A 21,591-nucleotide genomic window follows, 5' to 3' on the forward strand; every position below is an offset into this window, starting at 1 on the left:
CTTCTACTTCCGGGTTATGATGGGTTCTACTCCTGGACACCCGTTAGGTTAGATTGGGTCTGGGATGGGTTAGGTTAGCAAGTGACTGAACCTCTCTTTTAGTTTATTTTGTTTGAAGGAGAAAGTCGTATTTTGTGTAAAGGAAATTTTTTAATATGTACTAACGAGTATCGATAAACATGCACCTCGTGAGAGACTCGAACCGTTGTTCTTGGTTTTATGGCGAATTCATAGTTATGTTTTTGCACCACACCACTTGATGAACCAAGGCTGTGTTGCAGGTGACCCGGAGATAACACCGTGAGGCGTGTTCCTCCTGTAGCGGGGACTTAGGGCTGTGTTAACCTGAGGCTCGTGTGGGGTTGTCTCCATGATCTCATTTATGTTAACAGCACAGCACCGATAATGTGAGGTGTTCCCACCTTTACTGTGGTGGTGATGTTATTTGTGAGTCTGTGTACAGTGTTTTATGTGTAAGTTGATGTAGAGAGCGACTGTGATTGTTACTGTTGTTGTTGTTGTTGCAGGTTATCTGGGTGTGTATCCTGTGCCGGAAGAAGCAGGAGCTGCTCATCAAGACGGGCACCTGGATGAGCACTGGCCTGGCGCAACACGGGGAGATGATGCACCTTGAACACGACTTCTCAGGTACGGCGACGCCCGCCACCCCTACGGGCGACAAACGCCCCAAGCTGGAGCGTGGCACCAGCAGTGAGAAGGAGGGGAGCCCGCCCCACTAGGGGGACCCTGGGCCCCACCAGGGGGACCCTAAGGGACCCTGGGCCCCACCACTACCAGGGGGACCCGGCACAACACCACGCCACCATAGAGTCGCGGCCGCTACTACAGCGGGCAGGCAGCGCCCAGGGCCGTGAGCTGCAGTTCTCAGGAACAGAGGGGAGAGGAGCCACCCTCACCTCACGCCCGTGATCGGCCTGTGCCGCCCCCTGAGGCCTTCCGTACTTACGAGCATCCCGCGCCCTACGAGCAGCGGCCCGCGGGTCCAGATATTCGGGTGGAGCGAGGATACGGCGGAGGGTACGCGGGCAGTGGGTACGGCAGTGCTGGCTACAGCCCGGGCCTGGGGGCGCTGGGGTAGCAGCCCCATGGAGGGCAGCAGTCCTGGCCCGGTCTCTGTGGAGGGCAGCAGTCCGCACCCAGACGCGACCTCGCATCACCTGGACCCAGCTGCGGCTCCTGAGGCGCCGCACAGACCATGAGGAATGACTCTGTGTCGTCTGACCAGAAGGAGGTGTGTGCGGCCGCCCCCACCTGGCCACATAAGCACTGCACGAGAGGGCAAGGTTGCCTGTCCTCACGAGGAGGTCCGCTCAACTCCTGAGTGTACCTCCTGGTGAGAGCACGAGGCGATCTGAGAAGGGGTGAGTACGCCCGTCCTCTTTAACGTTGTTATATGTCACTGACCCACCGAGGGTCTTCATGCTATCATCCCTTCATTACCCTCCGGTCTCATACTGTAAAGTTACATTAAGTTAATACTGTAGTACATCGTCAGTCTGAAAAAAAAAGAACTTGTTGGAAAGTTGACGGATCTTCCTCCTCCCCCAGCAGGCGCACCCCACACCACCCTCTTAACTGTAACAATATCTTCACCTCCGTAGTTCCTCCCGCTGTTGTCACCAACATCCAGTATTACCCCTAAACCTTTTCTTGGCTGTCTGTCCTACACGCCTCCTCTCACCGCGTGTGTATGGAAGTCCTGTCTGGATGATCCCCAATGATCCTTACAGAAAATATTTTAAAAACTAATAAAATAACGAGACAAATAACTCCTTCTCTCACACGACGATACCACAATACCTCAGAAACTATCGTAACTAGTTGTCGTCTCTCCGTCCACGACAACAAACTTACCGTAGAGAATTGAGAACCCGAAATTAAGTTAATAAATGTTGAAGCTTATGAAACATCTCGGTACTCTGTGACTGGCAGGAGTTGTCTACTAGGTCCCCCCGGTAATGTCTTCCCGGTCCAGTACTATCCTCTTTAATCTAAACCACACAGCCAATACTACCTGTTTACTGTTTACTTCCCGGTACTTCATGGACACCATTACTTCCGGTACCATTAACCTGACACCATTACTTCCTGGTACCATTAACCAGACACCATTACTTCCGGTACCTTTAACCTGGAAATCATTACTTCGGTACCATTAACCTGACACCATTACTTCTGTACCATTATCCAGACACCATTACTTCCCGGTACCATTAACCTGACACCATTACTTCCCGGTACTATCCTGACACCATTCTCGTACCATTAACCTGACACCATTACTTCCCGGTACCATTAACCAGGACACCATTACTTCCTGGTACCATTAACCTGACACCATTACTTCCCGGTACCATTATCCAGGAATCATTACTCTTCCTGTACCATTATCCAGGACACCATTACTTCCCGTACCATTATCCAGGACACCATTATTTCCTGTACCATTATCCAGGACACCATTACTTCCCGGTACCATTATCCAGGACACCATTACTTCCCGCTATCCGAACATACTTCCGGTACCATTAACCTGACACCATTACTTCCCGGTACCTTAACCTGGACACCATTACTTCCGGTACCATTAACCTGACACCATTACTCCGGTACCATTATCCAGACACCATTACTTCCCGGTACCATTAACCTGACACCATTACTTCGGTACTATCCTGACACCATTACTTCCCGGTACTATCCGGACTTACTTCCCGGTACCATTATCCAGGACACCATTACTTCCGGTACCATTAACCTGACACCATTACTTCCCTGCCATTATCCAGGATTACCTTCCATTCCCGGTACCATTATCCAGGACACCATTACTTCCCGGTACCATTATCCAGGACACCATTACTTCCCGGTACCATTATCTCAGTACGGCTCTCCCTCCTCTTCCACCTCCTCCCTCCCCTGTCCCTCCTCCTCTCCCTTCCCTCCTCTCCCCCTTCCCTCCTCCCCCTTCTCCCTCTCCTCCCCCTTCTCCCTCCTCCTCCCCCTTCTCCCTCTCCTCCCCCCTTTCCCTCCCCCGGCTGTCACTACCTTCAGGTCCGCCGTCTGCAGTAGCGATTGCCCGGCTGGTGGGTCCATGGCCCACCACCTACACCATCACCTCCCTCCTCCCTCCTCCTCCTCCCTCCTCTTCTCCTCCTCCCTCCTCCTCCTCCTCCTCCCCTCCTCCTCCTCCTCCTCCTCCTCCTCCTCCCTCCTCCTCCTCCTCCTCCTCCCTCCTCCTCCTCCTCCTCCTCCTCCTCCTCCTCCTCCTCTTCTCCTCTTCCTCCTCCTTCTCCTCTTCTTCCTCCTCCTCATCCCCTCCCTTTCTCCTCCTCCTCCTCTTCCTCTTCCTCCTTCTTCCCTCCTCCTCCCTCCTCTTCTTCCTCCTCCTCCTCCTCCTCCTCCTCCTCCTCCTCCTCCTCCTCCTCCCCTCCCTCCTCCTCCCTCCCTCCTCTTCCTCCTCCTCCTCCTCCTCCTTCTTTCTTCCTCCCTCCTATCCCTCCTCTTTCTCCCTCCCTCCCTCCTCTCTCCTTCTTTCCTCTCTTCTTCCTCCTCCCTCCTCCTCCTTCTCTCTCCTCCTCCCTCCTCCTCCTCTCCTCCCTCCTCCTCCCTCCTCCTCCTCCTCCTCCTCCTCTCCCTCCTCCTTCCTCCTCCTCCTCCTCCTCCTCCTCCTCCTCCTCCTCCTCCTCCTCCTCCTCCTCCTCTTCCTCTTCCTCCTCCTTTTCTCCTCTTTCTTTTCCTCCTCCTCATCCCTCCTCTCCTCCTCCCTCCTCTTCTCTCTCTTCCTCCTTCTCTTCCTCCCTCCTCCTCCCTCCTCTCTTCCTCCTCCTCCTCCTCCTCCTCCTCTCTCCTCCTCCTCCTCCTCCTCCTCCACCCCTCTCTCCCCCACCACCACTCCCTCTCTCTCCTTATTTTCCACTAATTCTCGCCTTTACTGTTCTCTCTCTCTCTCTCACACCCACATCTCTCTCTTGTATACATTTCTTTATATTTTCTTTTTTTGTTAATATATTTGATCTTGTTAATCGCTGTTGTTATCTTGTTATGGTTAAGATCTATTGTTAATATATTTGTTAATCTGTTGTAAATCTGTTGTTAATTCTCTTGTTAATCTGTTATTAATCTCTGTTGTTAACCTGTTGTTATTCTTTGTTAACCTTTTGTTGTTAATCTGTTGTTAATCTGTTAATATCTTGTTAATCTGTTGTTAATCTATTGTTATTCTGTTGTTAATTTCGTTGTTAAGCTCTGTTGTTAATCTGTTGTTAATATGTTGTTAAACTCTTGCTAAGTTCTGTTGTTAATCTGTTGTTAATTTCTGTTGTTAATCTGTTGTTAATCTGTTGTTAAACTCTTTTGTTAGGTTCTGTTGTTAATCTGTTGTTCTGTTGTTAATCTTTTGTTAATCTGTTGTTAATCTGTTGTTAATTTTTGTTAATTTATTTTGTTAATCTCTGTTGTTAATCTGTTGTTAATCTGTTGTTAATCTGTTGTTGGTACTCTTGCTGTAATCTGTTGTTAATCTCTGTTGTTAATCTGTTATTCTGTTGTTAATCTCTGTTGTTAATCTCTTTGTTAATCTCTGTTGTTAATCTGTTAATCTCTGTTGTTAATCTGTTGTTAACTTTGTTGCTCTGTTGTTAATCTGTTGTTAAGTCTTGTTGTTAATCTGTAGTTAACTTGTTAAGCTCTGTTGTTAATCTGTTGTTAACTTTGTTGCTTCTGTTGTTAATCTGTTGTTAAGCCTTTGTTAATCTGTTGTTAAGTCTCTGTTGTTAATCTGTTGTTAAGTTCTGTTGTTAATCTGTTGTTAACTTTGTTGCTCTGTTGTTAATCTGTTGTTAAGTCTGTTGTTAATCTGTGTTAATCTGTTAAGTTCTGTTGTTAATCTGTTGTTAATCTCTTTGTTAATCTGTTGTTAATCTGTTGTTGCTCTGTTGTTAATCTGTTGTTAATCTGTTAAGTTCTTGTTAATCTCTTTTGTTAATCTGTTGTTAATCTGTTGTTAAGTTCTGTTGTTAATCTGTTGTTAATCTCTTTTGTTAAGCTCTGTTGTTAATCTGTTGTTAATCTGTTGTTAATCTCTTGTTGCTCTGTTGTTAATCTGTTGTTAATCTGTTAAGTTCTGTTGTTAATCTGTTGTTAAGCTCTTTGTTGCTTCTGTTGTTAAGTTCTGTTGTTAATCTGTTGTTGCCTGTTGTTAAGCCTGTTGTTAATCTGTTGTTAAGTTCTGTTGTTAATCTGTTGTTAAGTTCTGTTGTTAATCTGTTGTTAATCTTGTTAAGTTCTGTTGTTAATCTGTTGTTAATCTCTTTGTTAATCTGTTGTTAAGTTCTGTTGTTAATCTGTTGTTAAGTTCTGTTGTTCTCTCTATGTCACGTTTCGTTAATCAGTCTTGTAAAGCCATCGTTGTTAACCTCCCCTATGTTAATCATCCTCGTTAAATTTATGTTAATGTTCGTACGTCTTTGAGAAGTGACATTAAACTCTCTCGTTAAACTTCCTTCGTTAAACACTTGTAGTTAACCCGTGTTCATCTCGTTGTTCATCTATGAGGTGTGTTTGTTAAAGATCATTCAACCAATAAGAGAGGAGAAGGGAGGATATGATGTCATAGGTCTGATCATTCAACCAATAAGAGAGAAGTGCTGAATGGAGGATATGACGTCATTAGTCTGATCATTCAACCAATAAACATCATCAACCAATAAGAGAAAGTGCTGAATGGAGGATGTGACGTCATTAGTCTGATCATTCAACCAATAAGAGAGAAGAAGAAGAGGGAGGATGTGACGTCATAGGTCTAATCATTCAACCAATAAGAGAGAAGAAGTAAGAGGGGAGGATGTGACGTCATAGGTCTGGTGGATGGAGAAGACAAGATGGTGGAATGTGCTGGTGACGTCATAGTTGTAATTTTACGTCAACATGCTTGTTCTTCCCTAATATTTTCCCTACACTTCCTCCCCACCCTCCTTCCCTCCCCACTGTTCTCCCCAACATTCCTCCCCATAACTTCTCCACATACCCTCCCTCCTTCCCCACCCTCCCTCCCCACCCTCCCTCTCCCACCCTCCTCCCCACTATGCTCCTCACGTTCTCTCTCCTCTATGCTCCCCACTATGCACCCCACCCTTCCCCTCACTATGCTCCCCACCTCCTTCCCCACTATTCTCCCCTGCTCTCCTCACTATGCTCCTGACCTTCCCTCCCCACTATGCTCCTCACCTTCCCTCCCCACTATGCTCCCACCTCCTCCCCACTATGCCCCCACCTGAAGCTGGCGTGGGAGTCGACCTCGCTTACCTCGTTGCTATGACAACTCTTACCAAGATGCTTCTGCTCCTGCTCTGCTGCTTCTGCTGTTCTTGTTACTGCTGTTTTTTATGGTTTTGCTAATGTTTTTTTTTGTTTTTGTTAATGTTTTTGCTGTTATTGATGTTTTGTTAATGTTTTTGCTGTTATTTATGTTTTTGTTAATGTTTTTGTTGTTATTTGTGTTTTTGTTAATGTTTTTGCTGTTATTTATGTTTTGTTAATGTTTTGTTGTTTTGTTGTTATTGGTGTTTTGTCATTGTTTTGTTAATGTTTTGGGTATTATTGATGTTCTTGTTAATGTTTTGCTGTTATTTTTAATGTTTCTTGTTGTTATTGGTGTTTTTGTTAATGCTTTTCTTTGTCTTTTGCTTTTGCAGTTTCTTTTGTTAATGTTTTTGCTGTTATTAGGGTTATTGTTAATGTTTTTGGTGTTTTTGTTAATGGTTTTGCTGTTGTCGTATTTGTTGTTGTTGCTGTAGTTGTTGTTGTTGCTGCTGTAGTTGTTGCTGTAGTTGCTGTAGTTGTTGCTGTAGTTTTGTAGTTGTATTAACAGCAGATCAACACGACCCGTCTCTCTGTATATTAATAGAACACTACCATAATATTCTCTATAATTCCTTTATTATAATTTACCTTACCCAGAATCCCAATGACGTCAGCAGCTTAACCACCCCTCCCCCCCTCAGGCTGTGGACAACAGGGGCTCTGACGTCATGGCTTTATTGGTCATTGGGAAGTTCTGGTGATAAACAAATCGACTCTATCGCCATTTGCTTAATATTTTATTTTTTATTTTTATTTTGATTATTTTTCTATGTTATTGTATTACACGTTTAGGAGTAAGGGAATTAGGTGATGAGTGATGGTTAATGAGAGGGTGAACTGTGATAACTGTTGTGGTGATGTTAATGATGACGAAGAAACGAAGAAGAACAAAACGAAGAAGAAAGAACAAACGAAGAAGAAGAAACAAAACGGAAGAAGAAGAACAAACGAAGAAGAAGAATTGGTATATACATGAGTGGGGTATATCCACCTGCTGTAGGTTGAGAGCGTCCTGCTACATGAGTGGGGTATATCCACCTGCTGTAGGTTGAGAGCGTCCTGCTACATGAGTGGGGTATATCCACCTGCTGTAGGTTGAGAGCGTCCTGCTACATGAGTGGGGTATATCCACCTGCTGTAGGTTGAGAGCGTCCTGCTACATGAGTGGGGTATATCCACCTGCTGTAGGTTGAGAGCGTCCTGCTACATGAGTGGGGTATCCACCTGCTAGGTTGAGAGCGTCCGCTACATGAGTGGGGTATATCCACCTGCTGTAGGTTGAGAGCGTCCTGCTGCTGGTGGGTAATCCACCTGCTGTAGGTTGAGAGCGTCCTGCTACATGAGGGGTATCCACCTGCTGTAGGTTGAGAGCGTCCTGCTACATGAGTGGGGTATATCCACCGCTGTAGGTTGAGAGCGTCCTGCTCCATGAGTGGGTATATCCACCTGCTGTAGGTTGAGAGGTCCTGCTACATGAGTGGGGTATATCCACCTGCTGTAGGTTGAGAGCGTCCTGCTACATGAGTGGGGTATATCCACCTGCTGTAGGTTGAGAGCGTCCTGCTACGAGAAGTATGGGACCACCTGCTGTAGGTTGAGAGCGTCCTGCCATGAGTGGGGGCAATCCACCTGCTGTAGGTTGAGAGCGTCCCGCACATGAGTGGTATATCCACCTGCTGTAGGTTGAGAGCTGCCCTGCCATGAGTGGGGTATATCCACCTGCTGTAGGTTGAGAGCGTCCTGCTACATGAGTGGGGTATATCCACCTGCTGTAGGTTGAGAGCGTCCTGCTACATGAGTGGGGTATATCCACCTGCTGTAGGTTGAGGGTCCTGCTACATGAGTGGGGTATATCCACCTGCTGTAGGTTGAGGGCGTCCTGCTACATGAGTGGGGTATATCCACCTGCTGTAGGTTGAGACGTCCTGCTACATGAGGGGTATATCCACCTGCTGTAGGTTGAGAGCGTCCTGCTACAGTGAGTGGGGTATATCCACCAGGTTGAGAGCGTCCTGCTACATGAGTGGGGTATATCCACCTGCTGTAGGTTGAGAGCGTCCTGCTACATGAGTGGGGTATATCCACCTGCTGTAGGTTGAGAGCGTCCTGCTACATGAGTGGCATCCACCTGCTGTAGGTTGAGAGCGTCCTGCTACATGAGTGGGGTATATCCACCTGCTGTAGGTTGAGAGCGTCCTGCTACATGAGTGTGGGGGTATATCCACCTGCTGTGTTGAGCGCCTGCTACATGAGGTATATCCACCTGCTGTAGGTTGAGAGCGTCCTGCTACATGAGTGGGGTATATCCACCTGCTGTAGGTTGAGAGGCGTCCTGCTAGGTGAGGTATATCCACCTGCTGGCAGGTTGAGAGCGTCCTGCTACATGAGTGGGGCTATATCCACCTGCTGGCAGGTTGAGGCGTCCTGCTACATGAGGTGGGAGTATATCCACCTGCTGGGATTGAAGCGTCCTGCTACATGAGTGGGAGTATATCCACCTGCTGTAGGTTGAGAGCGTCCTGCTACATGAGTGGGGTATATCCACCTGCTGTAGGTTGAGAGCGTCCTGCTACATGAGTGGGGTATATCCACCTGCTGTAGGTTGAGAGCGTCCTGCTACATGAGTGGGGTATATCCACCTGCTGTAGGTTGAGGGCGTCCTGCTACATGAGTGGGGTATATCCACCTGCTGTAGGTTGAGAGCGTCCTGCTACATGAGTGGGGTATATCCACCTGCTGTAGGTTGAGAGCGTCCTGCTACATGAGTGGGGTATATCCACCTGCTGTAGGTTGAGAGCGTCCTGCTACAGTAGTAACTCCATATAACGCTGACCGCCTCAGGAAGTAATGGTGGACGGGAGTTACTGTGTTAGTACCTCACCTGTCGTTTACACCTGTGGTATTTCAACAGGTGATTTATCAGATTATCTGAAGGTTAAGTACTCAAAGGGTTATATCATTGTACTCAAGGGTTAACTCATCATACTCAAAGGGTTGGCTGTTAACGGGATTGCCTAGTATGGGCCAATGGGCCCACTGCAGTTTCCTCCATTCTTACGTTATTACGTTAAGTCATCATACTCAAGGGATTAAGTCATCATACTCAAGAGGTTTAATCATCGTACTCAAGGGTTTAAATCATCGTACTCAAGACGTTAAATCATCATACAATTTATTTATTTATCTTTGCACGAAATCACTAATATCTGTATCTCCCGACCAAGGACGCGCGTCGCACGTGTTTGTTTATACTTCTCACAAAGCTTTACTGGAGGAGAATCATTCACAATAGCGTTAATATTTATATCTCTATTATTGTCTTTTATTTGAAGAGGAACATTCATAAAGGGTCATATGTTTTGTTTTCTATATATTTAAGATTATTAAATTTTCTAGATATATGTGGAGTATTATATATCTTTTTAAAGGTATCGTGATTGTGGCCGAGTCTTGGTGACGTGAAGATGTTAATTTACTTACTTTACAATATTTTATTTAAAAAGGAAACAGACGTAATATCTACTTTAGTATTTTAATTTTATTTTTATTTTTGGGACTGTATCTACACTTCTACAGCCTAATTACCTCTGCTAATTTTCCCGCCATATTGATTTTCCTGGTAATGCCTTCATAATTCACTTTTTTTTAAATATTTTGATATGTTTATATTCGAGACACTCATTCATGTTGAGTTTTTACTTACTTGATGTCCTAATATTCCGAGAAGCACATTCACACGAGAACAAATTCACTCCGATGTCCATAGTACTAAGAAAATTTGGTTTGTTTTGATTTTCCAAGTAATGCGTTCACAGAGAGAGAGAGAGAGAGAGAGAGAGAGAGAGAGAGAGAGATTTCCAGTATTTATTTCTATTTAAAAGTAATACATAAAGTTCTGCACATTGTCACTAATTTTCTTTATTTCCAAGTAAATTTAACGTTTATATATATTTTCATACAGGTCCTTCACAGTAGCGCTAAATTCTGGTCTATTTCTCGATTTTATTTCCCTCAGCGATACAATTTCTATTTCCCAAGTAACTCGCCTCTACACCCAAGTAACTCGCATCTACACCCAAGTAACTCGCCTCTACACCCAAGTAACTCGCATCTCTACATTCAAGTAATTAATTTCTATTTCCCAAGTAACTATTTCCATTTCCCAAGTAACTCGTTCAGAAAAGGGAGAAATTCTGTCTTTCTCGTATTCCAGTTCCATTTCTGGCTGCTGGTTCTATATAATGGGTGGTCCGGTAATCCTCACCTGAGCATCTCACCTGTGACACAGTAATGAATATATGAATCGGTAAATGGAGGTGTTTTATAAAGCTCTCGGGTGAATTCTGACTTCTGTGATGATGGCTGGTAGTAGAGAGAAAGAGAGAGAGAGAGAGAGAGAGAGAGAGAGAGAGAGAGTAGATTATGAAGTGAGACACAGACAGACAGACAGACAGACAGACAGACAGAGGCTGTAAGATAAAGATAATTGTAACCTGCACTGTAAAAATAATTATTTGTAACCTTCAACAAAAAATTGCTTTAAGTTTGGACCAAGATTATGTAACTTAACAAAAGACCTCTGTAACTTAACAAAAGACCTCTGTAACTTAACAAAAAACCTCTGTAGCTTAATAAAAGACCTCTGTAACTTAACAAAGACCTCTGTAACTTAACAAAAGACCTCTGTAACTTAACAAAAGACCTTTGTAACTTAACAAAAGACATCTGTAACTTAACAAAAGACATCTGTAACTTAACAAAGACCTCTGTAACTTAACAAAGACCTCTGTAACTTAACAAAAGACCTCTGTAACTTAACAAAAGACCTCTGAAACTTAACAAAAGACCTCTGTAACTTAACAAAAGACCTCTGTAACTTAACAAAAAGACCTTGTGGCAACTCTTACAAAAGACCTCTGTAACTTAACAAAGACCGCTGTAACTTAACAAAAGACCTCTGTAACTTAAAGACCTTCTGTAACATAACAAAAGACCTCTGTAACTTAACAAAAGACCTCTGTAAATTAACAAAGACCCCCTGTACTCAACAAAAAGACCTCTTGTAACTTAACAAAAGACCTCTGTAACTTAACAAAAGACCTCTGTAACTTAACAAAAGACCTCTGTAACTTAACAAAAGACCTCTGTAACTTAACAAAAGACCTCTGTAACTTAACAAAAGACCGCTGTAACTTAACAATGACCCCTGTAACTTAACGAAAGACCTCTGTAACTTAACAAAAGACCTCTGTAAATTAACAAAAGACCTTTGTAGCTTAACAAAAGACCTCTGTAACTTAACAAAGACCTCTGTAACTTAACAAAAGACCTCTGTAACTTAACAAAAGACCTTTGTAACTTAACAAAGACCTCTGTAACTTAACAAAAGACCTCTGTAACTTAACAAAGATCTCTGTAACTTAACAAAAGACCTCTGTAACTTAACAAAAGACCTTTATAGCTTAACAAAAGACCTCTGTAACTTAACAAAGATCTCTGTAACTTAACAAAAGACCTTTGTAACTTAACAAAAGACCTCTGTAACTTAACAAAAGACCTCTGTAACTTAACAAAAGACCTCTATAACTTAACAAAAGACCTCTGTAACTTAACAAAAGACTTCTGTAACTTAACAATGACCCCTGTAACTTAACAAAGACCTCTCCAACTTAACAAAGACCTCTGTAACTTAATAAAATACCACTGTAACTTAACAATAGCATCTACATAAACTTAGAGGCTCCTGTAGTGTTTTAGAAGATGACTGTAACTTGAGGGAAGACAAAAAAACGGCCATAATACAAAAGATTATGACACCACTGTAACTGTAACTCAGGTGATCATCAGAGTATCCGTGTGTGACCTTTGACCTTTGGGGGAGATGGTCTGACATTTGGTTTGAGTCTCTCTCTCTCTCTCTCTCTCTCTCTCTCTCTCTTTACCAGACAGACTAACAGACAGACTTACATAGACCACCATCTCCAGGTAACTTCAAGGTATTTAATCAACAGGTAAAATAAACTAATAATGTCTAATCATCACCTGACCTGATATTACAGCATAACATACAAACATACACAACTGTACCTTCTGTAATATACTTAAAATAAATACAAATATATACTTTTTTTAATATTTTGACGAATCGTATTACAGGAAATTATTTATTCGTGGAATTGTGGTTAACAAAGTCGTCTAATAAATTCGATGATGAGGGTTCGATTCTTACAGAGACAGCGAGGTGGAGTGTGTTGGAGTGGAGTGTGTTGGAGTGGAGTGTGTTGGAGTGGAGTGTGTTGGGGTGTGGTGTGTTGGGGTGTGGTGTGTTGGGGTGGAGTGTGTTGGGGTGGAGTGTGTTGGGGTGGAGTGTGTTGGGGTGGAGTGTGTTGGGGTGGGAGTGTGTTGGGTGGAGGTGTTGGGGTGGAGTGTGTTGGGGTGGAGTGTGTTGGGGTGAGCATGGGTGGAGTGTGTTGGGGTGGGAGGTGTTGGGGTGGAGTGTGTTGGGGTGGAGGCAGTGGCGTGTTGGGTGGAGGTGTTGGGGTGGGAGTGTGTTGGGGTGGGAGTGTGTTGGGGTGGTGTTGGGGTGGGGGTGGGGTGGGAGGTGGCCAGGTGTGGTGTGTGTTGGGGTGGAGTGTTAGGGTGGGGTGTGTTGGGGTGTGGTGTGTTGGGGTGGGAGTGTGTTGGGATGTGGTGTTGGGGTGTGGTGGGTGTGGTGGTGGGTGAGTGTGGCTGGGGGTGTGGTGTGCTGGAGGGGTGTTGGGGTGGAGGTGTGGTGGGGTGAGGTGGGGTGGGAGTGTTGGGGTGGAGTGTGTTGGGGTGGAGTGTGTTGGGGAGTGTGTTGGGGTGGAGTGTGTTGGGGTGATAGTGTGTTGTGTTGGGGTGTGTTGTGTTGGGGTGTGTTGTGTTGGGGTGGGAGTGTGTTGGGGTGGAGTGTGTTGGGGTGGAGTGTGTTGGGAGGAGTGTGTTGGGTGTGTTGTGTTGGTGCTTAGTGGATATGATATTAAGTGTAAGTGTAAGTGATGACTGTTTTATAGGGGGTGTGTGTGTGTGTGTGTGTGTGTGTGTGTGTGTGTGTGCGTGTGTGTGTGTGTGTGTCATGGTACAAATATGTTTTAAAATAATTGTATGTCTGTCTGTCTGTGTTTCTCTCTCTCTCTCTCTCTCTCTCTCTCTCTCTCTCTCTCTCTCTCTCTCTCTCTCTCTCTCTCTCTCTCTCTCCTTCATGCCAGTCATTCCTCCACTCATACCTAACCAGTTGACACTTCCTGACCCCAGTCTTATATATGGCTTATATATATATGCCTTTAGAACCTGGTAAACACACCTTATATCACTGTACATATAGGACTAAATAAATACAGGTATCTTATAAAATCATATTAGAATAAACTTAATTTTCTCTGAACTCTGACCTCTTGTATGACCCCTCACCTGAGTTACCTGACCTCCTTCTTTGTTTGTACTTGTTTATTTTTAATTGTTTTTTAATTTGTGTTTGTTAATTGTTTTTATTTGGTTTTTAGTTTTAATTTGTACTTGTTTCTTACTGTTTTTGTGTTTTTGTTTTTGTTTTTTATTTGTTTTTACTTGTTTTTGTTTATTTTTTTACGTTTTTTACTTTTTTATTTATTTTTATATATTGTTTTTACTTGCTTTTTACTTTTTTAATTAGTTTTATTTGTTTTACTTTTGTTTTACTTGTTTTTTATTTGTTTTTTATTTGTTTTGTTTGTGAGAGAATCATAACAGAAGAGGGAGAGATAATTACACATATGTTATTAGTCTTTTGTTGAGCTTTTGTTATTGTTATTTTATTGTTATTTTTGTTACTTTTGTTATTTCTGTTATTATTATTATTATTATTATTATTATTATTATTATTATTATTATTATTATTATTATTATTGTGTGTTTGTTTGTTTGTTTGTTTTTGTTGAGCTTTGATCTTGTTTGTTTGACTGACCTTGTATGTTTTACTCATGTCTGGCGTAGTGTGTTTGTTTTAACTAATCTTGTATGTCTGTTTTAACAATATTTTAACCCTGTGTGTTTGTTTGACTAAGCTAGTGTATTTGTTTCGTAAATTTGTGATTGTTTGACTAATTCTTAACATATTTTATTGTCTTTGTTATAATACATTTTGTGTTTGTTTTGATAATTTTTTTTCTCGTAAATACTGTGTTTGTTTTCGTAAATATATGTTTTTGTTTGACTAATACTTAACCTTTTTATATTGTGTCTTTGTTTTGATATGATTCTGTGTTTGTTTAGGGCAATATCTATGTTTTAGGTCAATTTGTGTATTTTAGGTCAATTTGTGCATTTTAGGTCAATTTCAGTTTGTTTAGGTCAATTTGAGTTTGTTTACTAAGCTGGTGTGTTTGTTTACTAAGCTGGTGTGTTTGTTTACTAAGCTGGTGTGTTTGTCTCTCCCACAGGCGAGGGTGAGGCGGTGGCAGAGCGGTGGAAGAGACAGGAGTTACTAGAAGCCAAGATCAAAAAGTTTCTTGCGGTGAGATTATCGATCCTTCCCTTCCCTTCCCCTTTTTTTCCTTCTTGTTTCCTTCCTTCCTTCATTCATTTATTCATTCAGTCCTTCCTTACTTCATTCCTTCCGATTCGAAACGTTTTTTTTTCTCTATGCGTCGTTACTCTGAGACTTCCTCCAATTCTTTATTTATTTTTGCTATATTATTCTTTATTTGTGTGTTTGGATTTGTTTTTCATTAATAATCAATTGTTTATATAAGTTGTTGTTTTCATTGTTTGTTTTCTTCTCTCGTCTATGTATAAATATTTGTTGAGATTTTAATGTAAGTAAATAATATTTGTTTTATTTCAAGTCTTTTCGGTATATTAACTCCGGGTTATGTTTTTTTACTTTGTGGTGAAATAAGTAAATAACTCGTTCGTTAACTTGTAAATTATTAATATTTTTTGTTGATTCCTGTATTAAATAACTAAGATAATTATAATTTTCTTTGTTTGGTCGATTTAATTTATTTATTAATGAGATCTTGATTAAATAATGTTCATGTAAATCGTTTTTAGTGAGTTTTAAATTGATTTATATCTAACTTAAATAAATAAAATTACTTTATTAAATATTCAGTTATTATTTTTTTCTTTATTGATCAGTTTTGTAATATTTGTTTATGATATTAACAAATTTATTTTATTTAGGCCTTTCATCTATTATTTATGCCTATCTTTATATATTTCCGCCTTATATAAAATATTTCCATCTTTTTAAAAATATTTTCATCTTATTTCAAATATTTTCATCTTATTTCAGATACTTACGTCAAATTTCAATGTTTGCACTTTTGTCAAATATTTTCATCTGATTCAAATATTTTTGTTACATATCAAATATTTGCACTTTTATTTTTGAGATACGTTTCGCCATTATGAGCGATAAATCTGGAGGCAGTGTTGATGGTTTTGACACGGTGAAGACAGACATTTATATCCTTTTAACATATATTTTGATGTTTATTATACATACATTATACTCTTCAAAACACCTTCATCATTGAGTAATACATTATAACATCAACATTCTTCTCTGGGTATAATGACCTACATTAACTAGTGTCATCATGTTACAAACTTAAAATGACTGTTGTCATTATTAGCATTGTTATGATGACGTCATTCACAACATGCACGCATCACAAGACTGTTTTGTTTGATACGTGTTTTCCACATTAAAACAAACGGTTATAAACATAAAATATAACAGATAAAGTGATAATGATTAAAGGAATGGATAATATTATAGCTGATACATAGGAAAATAAGAGAGAAGAGAATATAATATTAATGTAAGAGATGAGGAGTGTCATGTTTCACCCCCTTTATGACACCTGGTATAGAGGAGTGTCATGTTTCAACCCCTTTGACACCTGTTGAGGAGGAGTGTCATGTTTCACCCCCTTTATGACACCTGTTGAGGAGGAGTGTCATGTTTCACCCGTTTTATGACACCTGGTGAGGAGGAGGGTCATGTTTCACCCCTTTTATGACACCTGGTGAGGAGGGAGTCTATTTTTCACCCCTTTATGACACCTGGTATGGAGGAGGTCATATTTCACCCCCTTTATGACACCTGGTGAGGAGGAGGTCATGTTTCACCAACTTTATGACACCTGGTGAGGAGGAGTGTCATGTTACCCCTTTATGACACCTGGTGAGGAGGATGCTGTGTCACCAACTTTATGACACCTGGTGAGGTGGAGGTCATGTGTTACCCCTTTATGACACCTGGTGAGGAGGAGGTCATGTTTCACCAACTTTATGACACCTGTTGAGGAGGAGTGTCATGTTTCACCTCCTTTATGACACCTGGTGAGGAGGAGTGTCATGTTTCACCCCTTTTATGACACCTGGTGAGGAGGAGGGTCATGTTTCATCCCCTTTATGACACCTGTTGAGGAGTAGGTCATGTTTCACTCTTTATGACACCTGGTGAGGAGGAGTGTCATGTTTCACCCCATTTATGACACCTGTTGAGGAGGATCATGTTTCACCCCTTGACACCTGGTGAGGAGGAGGCATGTTTCACCCCCTTTATGACACCTTGTGAGGAGTGTCATGTTTCACCCCTTTATGACACCTGTTGAGGAGAGTGTCATGTTTCACCCCTTTATGACACCTGTTGAGGAGAAGTGTCATTTTTCACCCCTTTATGACACCTGTTGAGGAGGAGTGTCATGTGTTACCTCCTTATGACACCTGTTGAGGAGTGTCATTTCACCCTTGACACCTGGTGAGGAGGAGGTCATGTTTCACCCCTTTATGACACCTGTTGAGGAGGAGGCTGTTTCACCCCTTTATGACACCTGTTGAGGAGGAGGCGTTTCACCCTTATGACCTTGGGGAGGAGGCTGTTTCACCCTTTATGACACCTGTTGAGGAGGAGGTCATGTGTTACCCCTTTATGACACCTGTTGAGGAGGAGTGTCATTTTTCACCCTTTATGACACCTGTTGAGGAGTGTCATGTTTCACCCCCTTTGACACCTGTTGAGGAGGATGTCATGTTTCACCCCTTTTATGACACCTGTTGAGGATTGTCATGTTTCACCCCTTTGACACCTGTTGAGGAGGATTGTCAGCCACCCTTTATGACACCTGTTGAGGATTGTCTGTTTCACCCCTTCATGACACCTGGAGGAGAGGTCATGTTTCACCCTTAACTGGAGAGGAGTGTCATGTTTCATCCCTTCATGACACCTGGTGAGGAGGAGTTTCTGTTTCACCCCTTTATGAGACCTGTGAGGAGGAGGTCATGTTTCCCCCTTTATGACACCTGGTGAGGAGGAGGGTCATGTTTCACCCCTTTATGACACCTGGTGAGGAGGATTTCATGTTTCACCCCTTTATGACACCTGGTGAGGAGGAGGTTCTGTTTCCCCTCTTTATGACACCTGTTGAGGAGGAGTGTCATGTGTCACCCCCTTTATGACACCTGGTGAGGAGGTCATGTTTCACCCCCTTTATGACACCTGGTGAGGAGTGTCATGTTTCCCCCCTTATGACACCTGTTGAGGAGGAGTGTCATGTTTCACCCCTTTATGACACCTGTTGAGGTGGAGGTCATGTGTCACCCCCTTTATGACACCTGGTGAGGAGTGTCATGTTTCGCCCTCCCTTATGACACCTGTTGAGGAGGAGGTCATGTTTCACCCCTTTATGACACCTGTTGAGGAGGAGTGTCATGTTTCACCCCCTTTATGACACCTGTTGAGGAGGAGTGTCATGTGTTACCTCCTTTATGACACCTGTTGAGGAGTGTCATGTTTCACCCTTTGACACCTGGTGAGGAGGAGTGTCATGTTTCACCCCCTTTATGACACTGTTGAGGAGGAGGTCATGTTTCACCCCTTTATGACACCTGTGAGGAGGAGTGTCATGTTTCACCCCCTTTATGACACTCCTGGGGAGGGGAGGTCATGTTTCACCCCTTTATGACACCTGTTGAGGAGGAGTGTCATGTGTTACCCCCTTTATGACACCTGTTGAGGAAGTTCATTCCCCTTTATGACACCTGTGAGGGGCAAGTCACCCCTTTTGACACCTGTTGAGGAGGATTGTCATGCACCCCTTTTATGACACCTGTTGAGGATTGTCATGTTTACCCCTTTGACACCTGTTGAGGAGGAATGTCAGTCACCCCTTTATGACACCTGTTGAGGATTGTCATGTTTCACCCCCTTCATGACACCTTGTGAGGAGGAGTGTCATGTTTCACCCTTTATGACACCTGTTGGAGAGGAGGTCATGTTTCATCCCCTTCATGACCCTGTGAGGTTCTTACCCCTTTATGAGACCTGGTAGGAGGAGGTCATGTTCTCCCCCTTTATGACACCTGGTGAGGAGGAGGGTCATGTTTCCCTTTATGACACCTGGTGAGGAGGATTCAGCACCCCTTTATGACACTGTGAGGAGGAGTTCTCTCCTTTATGACACCTGTTGAGGAGGAGTGTCATGTGTCACCCCTTTATGACACCTGGTGAGGAGGTCATGTTTCACCCCCTTTATGACACCTGGTGAGGAGTGTCACTGCCCTCCCCTTATGACACCTGTTGAGGAGGAGTGTCATGTTTCACCCCTTTATGACACCTGTTGAGGAGGAGTGTCATGTGTCACCCCCCTTTATGACACCTGGTGAGGAGGTCATGTTTCGCCCTTCCCTATGACACCTGTTGAGGAGGAGTGTCATGTTTCACCCCCTTTATGACACCTGTTGAGGAGGAGTGTCATGTTTCACCCCTTTATGACACCTGTTGAGGTGGAGTGTCATGTACTTTTTTCCATTTATTTATTACTTAATCCTATTAGTGTCCACCAGCTAGCTGTGCTTCTTGTAACAAAACTATTTCTGTACTGTATAAGAACAGCTGATCTAACCCATTTTCTTTTACTCAATTCATGGCAAACATCACTGAATCTTATTCTTTCGACATCACATTTTAAAATTAGGTACTAGCTTGTGTTATTAGTATATGCTGTCAAATGGGGCCCCTATATCTTGGAGGTGCCTAAGGCCTACGAAAGTCTTAACCCGGCCCTGCCCCTAGTGTGAAGGTTCAGCCCCCAGTGAAGGTTCAGCCCCTAGTGTGAAGGTTCAGCCCCTAGTGTGAAGGTTCAGCCCCAGTGTGAAGGTTCAGCCCCCAGTGTGAAGGTTCAGCCCCCAGTGTGAAGGTTCAGCCCCTAGTGTGAAGGTTCAGCCCCAGTGTGAAGGTTCAGCCCCCAGTGTGAAGGTTCAGCCCCAAGTGTGAAGGTTCAGCCCCCAGTGTGAAGGTTCAGCCCTAGTGTGAAGGTTCAGCCCCCAGTGTGAAGGTTCAGCCCCCAGTGTGAAGGTTCAGCCCCCAGGAAGGTTCAGCCCCCAGTGTGAAGGCTCGCCCCCAGTGTGAAGGTTCAGCCCCCAGTGTGAAGGTTCAGCCCCTAGTGTGAAGGTTCAGCCCCTAGTGAAGGTTCCGCCCCAGTGTGAAGGTTCAGCCCCTAGTGTGAAGGTTCAGCCCCTAGTGTGAAGGTTCAGCCCCTGTGTGAAGGTTCGCCCCCTAGTGTGAAGGGTTCAGCCCCTAGTGTGAAGGTTCCTGCCCCAGTGTGAAGGTTCCGCCCCAGTGTGAAGGTTCAGCCCCTAGTGTGAAGGTTCAGCCCCCTAGTGTGAAGGTTCCGCCCCCAGTGTGAAGGTTCAGCCCCTAGTGAAGGTTCAGCCCCTAGTGTGAAGGTTCAGCCCCTAGTGTGAAGGTTCAGCCCCTAGTGTGAAGGTTCCGCCCCAGTGTGAAGGTTCCGCCCCAGTGTGAAGGTTCAGCCCCTAGTGTGAAGGTTCCGCCCTGGAAGGTTCAGCCCCTAGTGTGAAGGTTCACCCCTAGTGTGAAGGTTCCGCCCCCAGTGTGAAGGTTCCGCCCCCAGTGTGAAGGTTCAGCCCCCAGTGTGAAGGTTCAGCCCCCTAGTGTGAAGGTTCAGCCCCTAGTGTGAAGGTTCAGCCCCCAGTGTGAAGGTTCAGCCCCCAGTGTGAGAAGGTTCAGCCCCAAGTGTGAAGGTTCAGCCCCTAGTGTGAAGGTTCAGCCCCCAGTGTGAAGGTTCAGCCCCCTAGTGTGAAGGTTCCGCCCCCAGTGAAGGTTCCGCCCCCAGTGTGAAGGTTCAGCCCCTAGTGTGAAGGTTCCGCCCCCAGTGTGAAGGTTCAGCCCCCAGTGAAGGTTCAGCCCCTAGTGTGAAGGTTCAGCCCCCAGTGTGAAGGTTCAGCCCCTATGTGGAGGTTCAGCCTCAGTGTGAAGGTTCAGCCCCCTAGTGTGAAGGTTCAGCCCCAGTGTGAAGTTCAGCCAGTGTGGAGGTTCAGCCCTCAGTGTGAAGGTTCAGCCTCAGTGTGGAGGTTCAGCCCCACCTCAGTGTGGAGGTTCAGCCCCCAGTGTGGAGGTTCAGCCTCAGTGTGGTTCAGCCCCTCAGTGTGGAGGTTCAGCCCCTCAGTGTGGAGGTTCAGCCCCCACCAAGTCACCTTCTCGAAACATCAACAGAACCGTAGCTCAAATTTCTGTTCAGGACGTTTTTTATTTAATTTTTTCTTATTTTTTCGCCTCAAATTAATATAATCTTTTATTTACATCCGGTCGTTTTTTTGCTTCAAGTTTTAATATGATTTTTTTTGTTATTTCTATCCGGTCTTTTATTTCTCAGAGTTAAGATAAGTTTTCGTTGTTTGTCGTTCAGGATGTCTCACTAGAACTACCCACTGTGTCTCTTGTGTTCTCTCTCTTGTTCTCTTGTTCTTTCCTTAGCTCCTGATCATCGTGTCTGCTGTTCCTTGCTTCCTTTTCATTCATTGCCGCGTTTCACTCCGGAGCGTTCGTAATTGTGCCTGTTCGTTAACAATTCGTTCGTGCAAATTATTATTATTAATTGGCATCAATCGCTGGGCTTTTCGAGGTTCTTAAATAATTAAATAATTTAAACTTAATCTTACAGTAATTAAAAAAAAAGTAAAATTAATATATATTTTTCTGAAGTCACTTAAGGCATCGTTCGTAACACTAATACGGATTTATTTTTTTAAAGATTTCTACGTAATATTTCCTTATCCCAACACAGAGCTTAAGAGAATGTATCTTGTTACCATCGACTCACAGTGTAATCTAGTCTCCATCTTGTGTGTCGTAGTACATAAGGTAAAGAGATACGCTTCTAAATTACTCTATAAACT

At 43.6% G+C, this 21,591-nt stretch overlaps 1 protein-coding gene across 1 annotated transcript in view; it reads left to right on the plus strand.

Moving 5' to 3' along the window:
* The first annotated feature begins 179 nt into the window (after positions 1-179).
* LOC121870289 overlaps positions 180-21,591 on the plus strand; it is a 145,421-nt gene continuing 124,009 nt past the window's right edge. Inside the window, exons 1-3 of the mRNA XM_042372083.1 lie at positions 180-188; positions 528-648; positions 14,823-14,896. Coding sequence (XP_042228017.1) covers positions 180-188; positions 528-648; positions 14,823-14,896 — 204 coding nt within the window. The remainder of the gene's footprint in view (positions 189-527; positions 649-14,822; positions 14,897-21,591) is intronic.

This window comes from Homarus americanus, unplaced genomic scaffold, assembly GCF_018991925.1.
Source record: "Homarus americanus isolate GMGI-L3 unplaced genomic scaffold, GMGI_Hamer_2.0 scaffold32583, whole genome shotgun sequence".
NCBI lineage: Eukaryota > Metazoa > Arthropoda > Malacostraca > Decapoda > Nephropidae > Homarus > Homarus americanus.